Source organism: Onychostruthus taczanowskii, unplaced genomic scaffold (assembly GCF_017590055.1).
Source record: "Onychostruthus taczanowskii isolate IOZ18803 unplaced genomic scaffold, ASM1759005v1 scaffold49, whole genome shotgun sequence".
Lineage (NCBI taxonomy): Eukaryota > Metazoa > Chordata > Aves > Passeriformes > Passeridae > Onychostruthus > Onychostruthus taczanowskii.
The window spans coordinates 3,037,716-3,051,301 of NW_024502458.1; the positions used below are offsets into that span (position 1 = coordinate 3,037,716).

General features: G+C 41.0%; 1 protein-coding gene across 2 annotated transcripts in view; it reads left to right on the forward strand.

Annotated features, from left to right (window-relative positions):
- The first annotated feature begins 2,034 nt into the window (after nt 1–2,034).
- ABCC8 (ATP binding cassette subfamily C member 8) overlaps nt 2,035–13,586 on the forward strand; it is a 74,366-nt gene continuing 62,814 nt past the window's right edge. Inside the window, exons 1-4 of one of the 2 annotated variants that reach the window (XM_041414966.1) lie at nt 2,035–2,279; nt 3,578–3,719; nt 6,453–6,574; nt 12,329–12,495. In XM_041414966.1, coding sequence (XP_041270900.1) covers nt 2,084–2,279; nt 3,578–3,719; nt 6,453–6,574; nt 12,329–12,495 — 627 coding nt within the window. In that variant the 5' untranslated portion in view covers nt 2,035–2,083. Of the gene's footprint in view, nt 2,280–3,022; nt 3,048–3,577; nt 3,720–6,452; nt 6,575–12,328; nt 12,496–13,586 lie in introns of those variants that run through there. The other variant, XM_041414968.1, reaches the window with a different exon arrangement.

A 13,586-nucleotide genomic window follows, 5' to 3' on the forward strand; every position in this document is an offset into this window, starting at 1 on the left:
ATTATTTTGTGAAGGCACAGAATGGCTGTTTTACCATTTGTGAGTGAAAAAGAGATTGTTATTTAATGCTTTAGTAAGCAAGACCAGTATTTGTCCACATTACTCACCTGATTTCGTTGTAACAGTAGGGACAAAACCGGAACCTTGTTATTGGAAGTGTAAGTCATTTAAAGAGTTTGGATGTCTCTGTGTGTCCCTGTTTATTGCTGTGAATGCTCACCTTACCAATTTCAATTTACCAACTGTTTTGATTTCTGTCACTCTGGGTTTTTTTCTGTATTTCATTAAGTCATTAATTCCTCATTTAATCCACCATCTCTCTGTTCAGGGTGCCAACACATTTCTGACTCAGCTTTAGCTCTGTGACAGATCTGTTGTAGGAGAACAATGAACTGAGATCATTAATCTTAAAGCACCACATTCACTATGCAATCTAGGCTGTGTCTGAAAATCACTGGAAAGAAAAATTTCAAATTCAAAACTATGGAGTTTCCTGACCTTTCTTGTTGGAGATAGACATTTTTTTAAAAGTTGTGATTGGCACCATGTAGGTTCAGAAAACATGCAGAGATTGGGCATGTGAGGTCACTTCTTGGATTTCTTCAGAGATGTTAGCAAACTTTAATTTCTGTGTTAAATTCTCTGGCCATGGTTATTTCTTTCTCAGATCTTAACCATGATTTCAGCCTCCAGAGTGTAAACTGCCAAGAGTTCATTGTTGCTCTTTGTTCATGGGTAACACAGAAATCTTGTGTCACTTGGGGACTCAGGAAATGCTAAAATATAAATGACTTTTAAATTATCTGCATGTAAACTGCTCATACTGTTTATTAAATAATGATTAGGGTAACAGAGCTGAGCTTGACCAGAAGCTCAAATGAATGTTGGATTCTTTCCAAAACTTAAAATAATTATAGTCTTTCCAGCGTGGGTGTAACTTACACATTTGAGAATACATATACACAGGATTTGGCTTGGGGTTTGTCTTTTAATTTTTATTCTTAACCACACTGCTGTAGCTCCAAAAGGCCATATATAGGAAATAACGTTCCATGTAGAGAATTGCTTTTTCTTTGCTCCTGTCCAACAGCAAGATCAATAAAAGTAGCATGACAAAAGTAATTTTCAGGTCTATTAGTGAAGCTCTCTGTCCTAGAAATTGAATGTTATGTTGAAGGAAGAAGGAAATATTTCATTTATGGGTTCATTTCCCTTAGAGGCATTTAGCCAACTTTTGGCTTTTGCATTTTGAAGCGTGAAGCCTGGATATATGGACTCTTTTTGTTGAGTATTTCATGGCTACACACCAGAGATATTTGAATCTTGGACATGGATTCAGCCTGTGCTAGGAAGTGTGTGCCAGGTGCAGATTTCTGATGCACATCACATTTTACTTTCCAGTGCCATCCCCCAGAAGAGAAGTATTTGATCAGAGATTTTGTTTGGCTTTGGCTCAGCTGAGCCTAAATTCTACTCAAGAAAAAAAGGGGTTGGAAAGTTTGATTTGTACATTATTTTGGTGTACATAAAAATGCTTAGGGAGTGATTTGGAGTCCACTCAAATTAATTATCTGATTCTCAGAGACTGAGGCAGTCTTGGTGGAGGGGAAAAAAGTTAGGGTTTAACTCATTTTAGGGGTAAAAAAAGGTAAGGCACAAACACAACAGCTGTTCAGGATATAATGTTGAAGTCTCCTTTGGGAGGAGGGTACGGCTGAATACGTGACTTAATCTAATAATATCTTTATCATAGTCGAGAAAAAAGCAAAAACTGACAAGGTTGAAAGAACACACTTTCCGTAATCTGTAATTCCTGTCATCACTAATTTAGTGTTGGATATTTAATGTTCTGTCATATTAACGATGCATTAAGCACTCAATACCGAGCCCCGAGAGCCCTGGAACACGGCTCTGGTGCTCTGGGGTACCGAGCGCTGTCACGGCGAGTTCGCATCGGTTCCAGCTGCGTCAGGGGAGGGACAGCCCGTCCCCGCCGAGCGCTCCCGCAGCGCCCCGCTCGGGGCTGCTCGGGGGCGGTGCCGGGGCGGGGCAGCGCCGGCCGCGGCCGCGCCGGCCCCGCCTGATGTGCGCGGAGGCGGAGGCGGCGCCCGGCTGCGCGCAGGGTCCCGCCATGGCCCTGGCGTTCTGCGGCGACGAGGGCAACTCCACCGCCTACAACGTGGACCACGGCGTGCTCAACAACGGCTGCTTCGTGGATGCGCTCAACGTGGTGCCGCACGTCTTCTTGCTCTTCATCACCTTCCCCATCCTCTTCATCGGTGGGTGCCCGCGGCTTTCCCTTCCCCTGTCCTCCTGTGCCTCTCCTGTTCACCCCCCATTTCCTTCTGCCTCTCTACCCCCGGTGTTGCTTTGCCGTGTCCCCCGCCCGGCTTTGTCTGGCCGTGGGTTTCCTCCCCCGCGCGTGTGCCGCGTTTCCCCCCGCCCGCCTGGCCTCCCCTTGCCGTGTCCCCCGGCCTGGCCCTGCCCCCGTGCCGCGCGGAGAGGCTGCGCGCTCTTGGGATGCGGTGCGAGCTGCGGGATGCTCCGGCGGCCGCCTCTCCCCGGGCAGCCCCCGCACCGCCGCTGTCCGCCCGGGCCCGTCTCCGTGTGTCGGGGCAGCCCCCGGGGCTCCCCGCAGGTGAAACCCCTTGCGTAGGCAGGGCAGGAACGGGTGATGCTGGAAGAGACCGCGGGCTTTGCCCTGCCGGTGCAGGGCAAGGAGCAGAAATAAATGTGCTATTAAAGCCCAGGAAACCTGACAAGTGAGTGTTGCGTTATGAAATATTACTCCCAGCAATTACTGCGGGGTCACAGCCGCCTGGCAGCCCCCCCGCCCCCCATTACAGGTCCTGCCCCGCGGAGGTGGCTCCTGCGGTACCTGAGCGGCTGCGGTTTGATGTCACAAGCCCGGCGGGGCCGGTAGGTGGCCCGGTGGTTCAGCACACGGGGCTGTCACTGCTCCGGATACCCTCGTCCAAAGCCTGGACCGGCCCGCCGAGAGCCACGGCACGGGCTGGAATAACACTCGCTCCTAGGGATGGGAAAAGGTCCGGTGGGGAAATAGCAGCAAGCACGAATGTGGAAACGGGGTCAGCTGCTTAGGGTTCTCTGCGTTTATCTGGAATCTCTCGGTATTGCTGATTTTTAGCAAGATAAAGCTTCACACCTTATCCATTTTATTTTTTTAACTTTTTTAAAGAATTAAAGGGAAAAGAAGCAGTGCATTTATTAGAGTGTTTATTAGAGTGTTTGTGTGTATTTGTCAGAACGTTAATTTGTTGTTCATTTAAGCTGCAAATAGATTTGAAAAATGTTTAGTGCATGTAATTACTTGATACTAAGTTGCTAGAAGTATAGGAATTTAAGGCTGTGTCCTGTCTAAATTATTGATTTTATTCTATATGAAGTAAGATAGTGAGAGCACAGTTCTGATAATATTCAAATGCATGTGCGTTTAACAGCTGTGTCAGTGTTGGTGTGCAAGGTTGTTACATATATGGTTTGGGGTTTTTTTTGTAAGCAGGAAGTTTGTGTGTCTTGTTAAGAAAGCTCTCTATAATTCTCTTTTCTCTTTTAGGATGGGGAAGTCAGAGTTCCAAAGTACATATACATCATAGCACATGGCTCCATTTTCCTGGCCACAATTTACGCTGGATACTGACTTTTATCCTCTTGTTTGTGCTGGTGTGTGAAATTGCAGAGGGCATAGTGTCTGATGGGTAAGTGTTTGTCTGCCTTCTCCTGCTAGCATTGAGCAGTTTAAAGGTTTCAGGGCAGATATTTCCTGCCTGTCTAAGTTCTCATCTGAACCATATTCCTTGTGGTTATGAGCATAATAATCTGTTTTCTTAGTGATTAACCTACCAACCTTGTATCAGAAATTCCACAGACCTTGCCAAGTGATGTACACAGGCACAACTGACCTTAATAATTTTTAGTTCAGCTTAATGACACTATCTTTCCAAAGAGTAATCATAGATAAATCCTAATGATTCAAGCAGATGGTGACATTTTCATGATATGTTTTATGTCCAAGAACCCAATCCCACAGCTCTTACTTAGGAGGAACTCCCATGTGCACAGTAGGTCATACCATTCACCTCCAAACTGAGTTCTTTTCATCTAAATAAGAGGAGGTAATCTGCTGGGCCTTAAGTCACACTCCACAGAGTTTCTTCTGATGATTTTGCATATATCTCCTATGTTACCTGGAACAGTGCAGCTCGTGAGCATGAGCCATCATCTATTATGCAGATTAGAATGTCACTAAACCGAAATCTGAAAATTATTCCAAGTGAAAAAAGTGATACAGGAGAGTGATTTATTATGAAAAAAGCTAATTATATAACAATGAATATGATCTCTTCCTATGAAAAGAGGCATGATTTTTCATAAAGATAATCAATTTGAGCCCAAGGATTATGAAATGGAAGCTCCTCATTAAATAGAAAAAAACCTTCCTGATTAGCCATCTGTATAACAAGTATCCACCAACCAGTGTGAAATGCACTGCAGACTTCTGGTGTAGAAAATGATATCATCATTATTATTTTAACTTCTCTTAAACATATATAAATAGGATGTTTCTTTCTGCCAGTTTTTTTTTTTTTTAAAGGAATTTTTCTCTTGCTTATTCAGAGTTATCAGGGTGTGGGATGCTCAGAGCAAAATCTCCTGCTTTGAGTTTTCTCCTTTATTTTTCTCGTTAGCAGTGCCTCTGATTATGTTTATTTGCTATTTAACTTGACTCAGAACACTGCTGTTAAGTAATAGGTGTCACCTGATGAGAATCAAAGCTCGGAGCTCTGCTGGGGGAGTGCCAACCCACAGTCGTGCTTCCCGAGCACTCAGCAGGCTGGCGAGGGCTCCAGTGAATAGAAGAGAGTTTTGAGACTCATCAGCTTTCTAAGAACCAAAATGGATCATGCTGGTGAGTCCTTTTGGCAGCAACTGGGTGCTAAAGGCTTTGGCATCTCAGCAATAGAAGCAGCCTATTGGAGGTACAGTTATATAGGGGAATTCCAGCAACTGTGAAATAAATAGATTTTAAAAAGCCTCCCACTGCTGCAGTGTTACCTACTGAAGCTTAGGCTGTCTGAAGAAATCTGTTCTTGTTGGGTTTTTTTTGTCCTTGCTGAGAATTTAGTCCTGGTGTACAAAACCTCCTGGCATTACTAGGAATTTCAGAGGATCCTTTCTCATTTTGCTGTATTGACATCCAGCTACTGTCAGCAAGAGGAATTTAGTGTTCATGACCGGCTGTGAGCATGGCTCCAGCCATCTCTGCAGAGTTTACCCCAATCTTCATTGAGGGAAGGCTCTCCTTTCTAGAGCAGAGATGCAGGAAATGGTTGTCCTGAGCTCCTATGGTTCTGCTAGACATTTGGAATGTTCTGCTCTCTGAGCTGTGGTGTCCTGTGATGATCTTTCATCTCCCTCCCAGCACAGCTCTTCTTGTCTCTCCAAACTCCACAAAAGTAGTGTTTGATGCAGCAATAAGAAATCCATTCAGAGAACGTGGTGTGAATTTCCCTAAATGTTTGTCCTGAAGTCATCTTGGTTCCTTCTTCTGGTGAAGCTGGCTGGGAGACAGAGGAAATTGTAGCCCTTGATAGCATAGGGCATTAAATTCTTTTTGTGAAAGAAAGAAAAGGGGAGCGGGAAGGAAGAGAAAATGAGTAGGGATAAAACATATTTCTGTTGAACACTGCACAAATCAACAACATTGCCCAACAATTCCAGTATTCCCAAAAGGCTGGGAAGGAAGAGAAAATGAGTAGGAAGAAAGAGGGGGAGAAAACATATTTCTGTTGAACACTGCACAAATCAACAACATTGCCCAACAATTCCAGTATTCCCAAAAGGCTGTATTTGGCAGGACCCCTTCTGCTGCTACCTGAAGCAAAGTGTCAGCAGTTTTGCTTTATAGAACAAAACATAAGAGTGTATGATTCTGTTATAGGGGTTTGTTTTGTTGGCTTGCAGTCACTGAAGACAGACCTCACTGTAACTAAATCCTGTGCTTTGGTGCTGTTTCTTCTTTTAAACTGAAAAAAAAATGAAACACTTTCACAAAATGCTTCTGTAGAAAATCTTGAACTGTGCTGTCAGTTTGGTCTTATCTGCATATTTTGATGGACAGCTCCCAAACTAGTTCCGCTTAAATTAACTTTTCTCATTTTGGAGATGAGCTGCCTGTCCTAATTTAAACAATGTTCCAATTGATTTCAGTAGGGAATAGGAGTACACACCTTTCATTTTCAGCACAGGGGAGGAATTTGAAATCCAACTGTGTGATTTAGGAGCAAAAATTCAATTAAAACTTGGACAGGTTTGCATCCATAACCATTCTAGAAAATCTTACGTCAGAGTAAGGTACTGTTCATGAATTAAAAGGGAAACATTTAATTAGCTGAGAGGTTTGACTTTAACAGATTTTCTTTGTTTTGAAGGGTTTCTGAATCCCGCCACTTACACCTGTACATGCCAGCTGGAATGGCATTCCTGGCAGCCATCACATCGGTTGTCTATTACCACAATATTGAAACATCCAATTTCCCCAAACTCTTAATAGGTATGTCTCAAAATCTATGCATCTGGAAGTGTGGTTGGTGATGCTCTGTGTCTTTTTCCTTGGTGACAGGTCACTGCAGTCTTCTGTGACCAAAGCTACCCCTCTATGTATGCTCAAATATTTCATTATTTTTAATGTTTTTAACTTCTAATAATAGTCTGTGTAATGTTCTCAGGGATTCAATGAGTTACTCTAGGAAAAACTGTTTTTGTGGGAAAAGCAGCATGGGAAATTGTTAACTCTAAATCCAAACCCCCTTGTCAGCCTGTTGTGTGGAAGCGTGATGCAAGAGTGAAGAAATCTTCATGTGCATGGTCTGTTGAAATATGCAAGGAGCTAAGGAATGACATGCCTGACTTTTAGTCATTAATATATTACTCTGCCTGCTTGCTCTTGCTTCATGTTCCTAAAACTCCCTTTGAAAACTGCTTTAGGCCTTTTGAATGGAAAATGCTATGAATGAGTACTACCTAGTCTACTCTGTATTTTGTAAGATTGTGAATAAACTGTAGCTATAGAAAATCCACTGCTGCTGGTGGTCATGCAGTTGTTCTGTGCTCTCATCTGTTTAAGTAGACTGCAGGCTGGGGATGTCTACACGCTTAGTCACATCCTGTTACCTGTTATTTCTTTGGTTCTGGCTCATCACATTTTGTTTGAGCTGGATTTCTGTATCAATAGACCCTGCTAAAGTTTTTCTTGTGCTATTGTAGTTCTGTGTATCAAAGTTTTGTTCTAGTTTTTGTCAGGTGGGGAAAAGTCAGTGATAACTAGATTTGAGAAAGCTTTTAAATATTGAAGATTATTTTGATCTACATGTTGGTGTAAGTGAGAGTCCTGTTCTGCAGAAATAGGCTGTAACTCCTGAAAAAAAAAATCCTCTCCAAAGACTTAGATTTCTATTCAGGCTTAGCAACCTTTATGTCTTCTCATTTGGGACTGCTCTTCTTCCTGTACCTTTCTTTTAAGTAGGATCTTTTTTATCCTTTAAGAACAGGCAAGGTCATTTAGTTGCTTTTTAAATAAGTCAACAGAGTATTTTTAATGCTTTCTCACAGGAAGGCATTATGCCTCAGGAAGCATTGCAAGACTGTTACAGTTGCCTGTAAAGCAACCAGTGATTTTTGTGGTTTTGTTTTTAGGTTGTTTTGTTGTTTGGGCTTTTTGTTGTTATTTCAGATGTATAATGCAATGTTAAATAATTTAGTGTCACAGCCACATTCCTGCTGTTAAGTCTTTGAGAAGGGCAGCAATGTTACAGCTGGTAGTTGATTACCCATTTTTGCATAATTCCTCCTCAGTAGAGATTTCTTTTTTATGATAATGTGTTTCAGTGTTTAGAGTGCTGATGCTGGATAAACTCTGGACAATACTTGAATACTAAAAAGTTGAACCAACAAAGACCAACACTTACTTAAGTATTATGGATGAATTTTAATTTTGCAAGAATTTCCAAGGATTGTACTCCCTCAGAAAATCTGGTCTCTAACAGCTCTTGGACAATAAAGAAAATGAGACTATCACAGCCTTTCCCACTTAGTTTGCCTGATTTGAATTTTAGTCTAAAATCTTCCCAAGCTGATTGTCTTTGATTTTTATTTTTTCTTTTTGGTTTTCTTTTATTTGTCCTAAGACAGACATTTCTGGAAGTCTCTATCCTTTGTTCTTAACTGCACAAACTATGCAGTTTGTTAGTCATCTTTCGATCTTAATCACAACTACTCTGTATTGACATCTGGGACGAGGCAATGAGCACTTCATGCAAAGAAGCCCAGTATGGATAATTAAATTATACCTTTACTCACCTGTCAACCCACTAGAGTGCAGTGTGGCCATGAAGCAGCTTTGCTTTAGAGCCTCATTTTAGGAGGTAAATGAGAACCAGGAGGGAAAGCTAAAGTTGGTGATAAGCTTTTTGCTGGGTGTGTGGGAAACGGGGCTTGTGTAGAAGGGATCTAATGTTGCAAAGCAAAGTAGAAGAGCTGATGTGACATCTTGCTGCTTCTGAGCATCCGTGAATTTCCAGCAAACTGCAGGGCATCATCTGCCTCAGCTGCAGGATGAATGCTCACAGCTGCAAAGACTTGGTAGCTGTTTAAAACAAAGACTAACAGAGCCTTATCCAAAAACTCTTAAACCCAGCAACTCTCACTGATGCAGTGCAGTGGAGCCTTAAAGGTCTGATTATTAATTCTGAACAGGGTGAAATTTTCCAATCCCATGAAATTCTGAGATGTGTTGTTTCTTAAAGATGCTTTTCACTCTGTACCTTAAAGAAACCAAATCCATTTGTAGCTCTTCATAAACAAGTAAGAGGCAGATACCATGACAGGTGTGGGGATTAGTGTGTTTCCTTGGGTACGCAAAAGGAGGACTCAAAGTTCCTCTGCTGATCCTGACCCTGCCTTTCAGCTTTAGCCCAGGCACTTGGCTATTTTGAAGTATTACTTCTTAGTATTTCTTATCAAAGAAACGTTGACAAGGTTTGGAATATTTATTCACTGAAGCTAATGATTGACTTCATGAATGCAGTTGAGCGACACAACTATTGGAACACCTTGATCTGGTCTGAATGTGTTCTTTTTCTGTATTATTTTGGTCTGTAATTATATTTCAACAAATGTAGCTGTTCCCATGTAGTGCTGTTTACCAGGGCACTCTCATAATAATGCTAATTTTGACGCTATTTGCACCACATGGTTGCGTGACATTTGTACAGTTAAGCAGGACTCATTTTAGAATAGTTTTTGTACTGAATTGGAAAATCTGCTGCTTTCTCGATGTTTAAAATACACAATGGTAGCATCTCATTCCACTATTTTTAAGTTAGTTTCTTTGTTTTAAAGATAAATTTTAAACCTCAAAAATAATAGCAGTAGAAAACTATTAAATAACAACAGGACTCTGAAGTTTTAATTGAAATGGGTAGTAGTGTGGGAACACATGAATTTTTTCATTTTAGAAAACTGTCTATTTTTTAAACTAATTTTAATTATATGAATGCTTTACTATTGCAGTATATGCCACAGCATATGTCACAGTTGAGATGGCCACAATACAGTGTCACCATAGAATTTCAGAAAGCTTCAACCCATGCAGAGTCACATCACTTCAGAAGGCTTCAAGCATCTGTTCTTTCATGTTCTTTAGCCCAACCTTTTATACCCCTCATGTTCATGCACTGCACCTGTGTGCCCTCTCTACCTTTTTGTGATTGGTCAGTGCACCTGGGCACTCCATGGCTCATTACCTTCAATATTATCCACCTGCCCTGCACAGCTGTAGCCCACTGGGGATGAGGCTGGGCCACAGCCCCACTCCCAATTACCACAAACTGTGTGCCTACACCTTTCTGCTACTAGACAGGGTTCTATTTTTCTGATTAAAATTTTTTGTCCCTTTGCATTGTAGTTGTTTCCCTTGGAATTGGTTTATTCTCTAAAATGGAACTTCTTGCATAAAAATATTGCTTATTTCTTAATACAAGAAAAATTCTCTCCAAACAGGCACAGGTTAATTAATAAATCACATCCAGTTAAATGTGTGGCTTTTTGGATTGGGCTTAATTCAATAAAAGTATAGAAGAATTTGAGTTGCACATTGCCTTATTTTTCAGAGGTGTGGCCCAGGTGAGAATCTACACCCTGGTGGTGTGGGTTGAGGTATCTTACATGGCCCAGGAAAAAGCAAGGTCATTTAGGCATGTACAATACATCTAAAGCAATACAGTAAATGCCTCTGTGGTCTGATCACTTTGCACTTCAGACCAATTTAAGTTCTCAGAGATAATTTCTAAAAACTCTCAGCCAAAATGTACTTACCAGCCAAATTATAAAAACATCATCTATAAAGAACAGAGCCACAATTGTATTTTCCAAGGAGCCTTGAGTGGCCTGTGAGCATTCTCCAGATCAGATTAGATATACTTGTATTCAAAAGTGACAAGCTAAGTAAATTCAAATGCTTCTAAGGAAATATGACCTGAGAATGTTGTGTTTGGCACTTTATAGTACTTCTTAGATAAAAGATAAATGAACATTATAACAATAATAATAATAAAAGGTCCTACAGACCCTTATTTAAACCCTAAATAGGAGAATGGCTCTGCTAGTTCTTATTTATATTTCCAAGACATACATAAACGCCTGTTGGCTTGGTTTTTTTTTTTTGGAAGTCCTCCACTGGTGGATATTTTCAGTGTACAGTGTTTAAGTCCCTTTTATTCCAAGAGGGATGTGTTCTCAGCCTATTGGTGGAAGAATGAAACAAAACAAGGTTTAACGGGTAAGGGTGGTTAAGAGTAGAACAGCATGGAATGTAATTCTTGGATGAAGTAAGATGTTATAGTCAGAAGTAGTGAGAATAGGGAGGGATAGTGCCTCAAAGGAAGGAAGCAGTCTGAAACAGGATGAGAAGCAGTCTAAGTTGGGAAGATGGTAGGAAGCCTTACATAAAAAAGTTAAAGTTTTACAAGAGAAATTTGGTAAGTGTATCTTTTAAACCCTCTCTGCAATCACATTGGCCACTGAAGTGCAATGTGCAAATACCTGACCATTCAGTGTTTTCCTCTTATGAACTGGCCTCTTAATTTTAGAGGAAGAGAGACTCCCTTGGCAAATGTCCTAATGCACAGTGTTCCTGTACTGTTCTATTCTCTGCCTTCATTAAAAGGAGAGGTTTTAACTTGATTTCTGTAGAAGCAGGGCTGGCAGTCCCAAATCTCACTTGGATTCTCTGCATTGAATTTAGCTTTGCTTGGAAGGATAGCCCCAGAGTGCATCTCCAGAGAGCTTTCTGGTGCCTCAGTGTAGCTGGAGCACCACCAATTCTTTGAAATTTATGCAACTTCCTGATGATTGTCCATATTTAAGCTAGACTTAGAGTTGCTAATGCCTTGGTTGAAGTCTTTCTGTGGTGTTCCGGCAAGACACTTGGAAAGCACATCCAAGCTTTTCTTGGCAGTTAGAGCTCATTCCATCTGTTGCACCATGGCAGATACAGCAGCACTGAAAGGTTTATTTAAAAGAATATGACCCTGGGAGGCATTTCCTTAAGAATAGGGAACAGGAGCTGACTTATGGTGTGATTAATGGTATGGAGAGTGCTTCCAAGCCACCAGAGTTTATTCCATGGATTATTTTGCTGTAGCTGATGGCAGCATGAGCACCTTGAGACGAGTGGTTTCCTGGAACACTAAAAAGTGGAAGTTGTATTCCATGAGTGCCAGAATGTCCTTCCTTGATGTGATTGTTTTATCTACATTGTGAATTACATATATGGAATTTGTGTTGAACGACAGTGCAGCAGCAGTTTGGACCACATCTTTTAATATCTGTTCCTGAAATATCCCAGAGATTTGTAGGGAATTTTCCTTCAAGCCACATTCATAGCAGTCTTGTAGCATTAACCAAATCTGAAGAACATTATTCACAGGCACCTTCACTTTTGGAGCAACACCCTCCCTTGAGCTGATGATGTGGATACAGGTATACAGCAGATGAAATTTCCTTCAGCGGACTTCACTTTGTGAAACTTTTGAGATATCACTAAATCTAATGGAAAAGGCATTTAGAACTAACATTATTTTAATGTTTTTGGAATTAAATTAGGGTTCTGTTTGACATGAGAAAGGCCACTATCTGGTTTTATATATTTTGTTGAATTCTTCCTTAATTATATTTTATAATGCCATTGTATATTTTTGCAACTATGGAGCTGGTTAATTTGTTTGGTTTTTATTTTTTTTCTCTACAGCATTGCTGTTCTACTGGACTTTAGCTTTCATAACTAAAACCATCAAATTTGTGAAGTTCTGTGATAATGGGGTTGGATTTTCTCAGCTTCGATTTTGCCTCACAGGACTCTTGGTTGTTCTTTATGGAATGCTACTAGCTGTAGAAATCAATGTCATCAGGGTCAGGGTAAGTAACTATGCTAGCAGTCTCCTTCTGTGGTTTTTATTGGTTGTTTTTTGGGTTATTGGTATTTTTTTTAATCCCTTTTCTAGGTACTTGGTGTGAAATGCATTACTAAAGGAGAAAGAAAAATCCAGTTAGAAATAGAAATCTATTTGACTACCAAGGGTTAATACTATTTTCTAGGCCAGATGAATGTGTAATTTCAAAAAATGCCAGACTCTGTTGTTGATAATTTAAGATCAATTTCATCTGTTTGAGTTTGCTGTCAATTTTAAAATTATTCTGTTTCAGTCATGAGAGCCAAGTATTTCTGATGCAAGAGAAGACTGATAGAAAGAAATTGTCTGCTCTATCAGAGAATATCTTAGACACACAAATAGCATCTCTCATTTTCCAGGAGACAATCACAATAAGTGATTTATTTGGGCTACTAGGGTTCCTCCCAGCTATATATTTTTTTTTTCCTCTGCAGTGTCTGCAGTCATAATCTAAACTGAGGCTTTGGAAACTGCTGGATACATAAATTCCAAAGTTCCCTTTAGCTGGCACTCACCGACTGTGCTCACAAATTAAATTTAGGAGGGAAAGAAATATTCCTATGTAATTTTTTTTGCTGCAGCAGCAGTAGCTCCATGTTCTGAGCTAACAAACCTGAAGTAGTGTGGTGTGGGAGATAAATCCTAGTCATAACCTCAGGGCTCTGCCGTAGCTCCTGCATCCCATGTTGTGCTCATTTGTTTGTGGAACTCAAAGCGATGCTGGGTCTGTCCTGCTTAAATACTTAAGGGGGTCAGTCTCTTCTGACATGTCTCAAGGGAAAAGACAAGAGGAGATAGTCTTAAGTTGCACCATGGAGGTTCAGACTAGTTGTTAGAAAAACTTTTTACTGAAACAAGTTGCCCAGGAAGGTGGTGGAGTCAGCACATCTGGATGTGTTCCAGAGGTGTCTGGAGATATGGTGTAGGGGTGATTAGGGAGGTTCTGGCTTGGTGGTTGTACTGGATGATTTGAAGGTCTCCCAGCCATAATGATGTTGATTCTGTAAGGTGGTTTGGTTTTTTTTCCCCTGCAAGTATGCAATTTTTGCACCATAA